At 41.0% G+C, this 2301-nt stretch overlaps 1 protein-coding gene across 1 annotated transcript; it reads right to left on the reverse strand.

Moving 5' to 3' along the window:
• Nucleotides 1-442: 442 nt before the first annotated feature.
• Nucleotides 443-1759, reverse strand: LOC122699981 (olfactory receptor 2M2-like). Its single transcript, XM_043912492.1, has one exon. The coding sequence runs from the start codon at nt 1757-1759 to the stop codon at nt 812-814; it is 948 nt and encodes a 315-aa protein (XP_043768427.1). The 3' UTR covers nt 443-811.
• Between the last annotated feature and the right edge of the window lie 542 nt (nt 1760-2301).

Raw genomic sequence — 2301 nt, forward strand, 5'->3', positions numbered from 1 at the left:
GTACCTCCCCTAAATAGCTGATGGGTAGGTGTAGCCTTCTGAGACTCTTATTTCTACTTTTTATCTTGAGTTACAAACACACTCACTGAATGAAGAATCCAAAGCTTGTCCAAGAAAAGCTTCTATCCAAGATAGGCAGAGAGAATAGAGAAAACATATTGAGTTTTCTAGGGTATTTAGGGCTTCCTTGATGGCTCAGATGGTGAAGAATCTGCTTGTAATGTGGGAGACCCAGGTTCAATCCCTGGGTCAGGAAGATCCCCTGGAGAAGGGAATATCTAGCCACTCCAGTATTCTTGCCTCAAGAGTTCCATGGACAGAAGCTACAGTTTATAGGGTCACAAAGAGTCAGGTATTTAAGAGGAAAAAAAATTATCTTTTTATTGTCCATGACAAAATCAATTCTTTTTTTACATTATCAGTCACATATGTCTTTCACAGGAACTTTGTACTTCTAACAATGGAAATTAACAAGACTTGAATTACCAATAATACCAGATAAAGCTGAGCCTCAAGGACACTTAAAAATGTCTAAATATTTCATGTTTAAGAAGAGAAGATTGGAAATTTGTCTGTGCTTATGAACTGATTTGATTAATAGCAACCGGATTGATCTATTTTGATAACAAGTTATTAAAAACTGAGAAAAAGCCCCTTATGTACTATTATTGAATTAATATTGTCAATTGAATTCAACAGTATGGTTTGTGTATGGGGCTACAGCAAAGTTCCTCATGCTTGAAAATGCCACTGAGATGCTCTTGAAGTCTTTGTTCTTGACCCTCTAGATAACTGTTTTCCACCTTGATATTTATGTGGTCCATTTAAAGACTGGATGCTTCCTCAGGACCTTCTGAAAAGCCCTCAGAACATCTTTGTTTCTCAAGCTATAGATGAATGGGTTGAGCATGGGTGTGAGCACAGTGCAAAATACTGACACAGCCTGCTCCTGATTAGGGGTATGAGAAGAACCAGGTGTCATGTACATATAAACACATGGTCCTAGATAAAAGCTTACCACTGTAAGATGGGAGAAGCAGATGGCCAAGGCTTTGCTCCTGCCTTGGGGGGATTTCATATGAAGGACTGTGTGGAAGATGAGCATGTAGGAAGCCATAATAAATCCAAAAGGGATGATGATGAAACAAATGCCCATCACAAAGACCACCACTTCATAGATAGAAGTGTCTTTGCATGAGATCTTCATGATTGCTGGCATCTCACAGAAGAAATGGTGGATTTCTCTGGAGCCACAGATAGGCAGGCTCATAGTATAGAATGTGTGGGCTGTGGAAGCTAAAATTCCCCCAGTCCAAGACACTATGACCATTTGCAGACAGACCCCATGGTTTATAATGACTGCATATCTCAAGGGGTTACAGACAGCTACATATCGGTCATAGGCCATGAGAGTCAAGAGGATACATTCAGCACCCCCAAGAGTAAAAAAGAAAAATACCTGGGTTCCACAGGCTACCTGAGTGATGTCTTTCCTTCCAGAGAAAAAGTTTACCATCATCTTTGGAACAGTGCTGCTGATGAGGGCCAAGTCTATGAGAGAAAGCTGGCTAAGCAGAAAGTACATTGGAGTGTGGAGACTCAAGTCCATCCATATCAGGAGGAGCAGGAAGAAGTTTCCGGTTACTGTGGCAAGATATATTAAGATGATAATGTAAATAAGAATACTGACATATTTCATATTGGGGAAGAGTCCTGAGAGAATAAAATCTGTTGTTAATGTCTCATTTTCTTCTTCCATGGTTGACTGATCTTGTTGAGCTATAAGAAGAAGGAAAGGGAACAAAATAAAATAAAATAAAAGCTTTTGAAAATATTTTTATTGGTCAGGTATTGCTGTAATAATGTGAGGTAAAAAGTAACTCCACAGATTTCAGTGGCTTATGACAGTAAACATATATTTTCTTGCTCCCATATTTGTGAGTCAGGTGGAGGCATTTTGCTTTAGGAGGCCCACCAAGTACAGATATACTCCACCATAAGTCTCTCACTCTGGGGCTTGCTCTTCTCAAAGAAGATGGCAGGAGCCAAAAATGGACAAGCAAAATTACCTGATTTCCCCTAAGTGAGTGAAGGGAAGTCACTCAGTCGTGTCCAACTCTCTGCAACCCCTTATGGACTGTAGCCTACCAGGCTCCTCTGTCCATGGGATTTTTCAGGCAAGAGTACTGGAGTGGGTTGCCATTTCCTTCTCCAGGGGATCTTCCTGACCCAGGGATCAAACCTGGCGACCCAGGTCTCCCGAGTTGCAGGCAGATGCTTTACCCTCTAAGCCACCAGGGA

This window comes from Cervus elaphus, chromosome 9 (assembly GCF_910594005.1).
Source record: "Cervus elaphus chromosome 9, mCerEla1.1, whole genome shotgun sequence".
Lineage (NCBI taxonomy): Eukaryota > Metazoa > Chordata > Mammalia > Artiodactyla > Cervidae > Cervus > Cervus elaphus.

Bases quoted from the DNA above. Each gene is read 5' to 3' on its own strand.
- LOC122699981 (XM_043912492.1), bottom strand. From the start codon at position 1,759: ATGGAAGAAGAAAATGAGACATTAACAACAGATTTTATTCTCTCAGGA.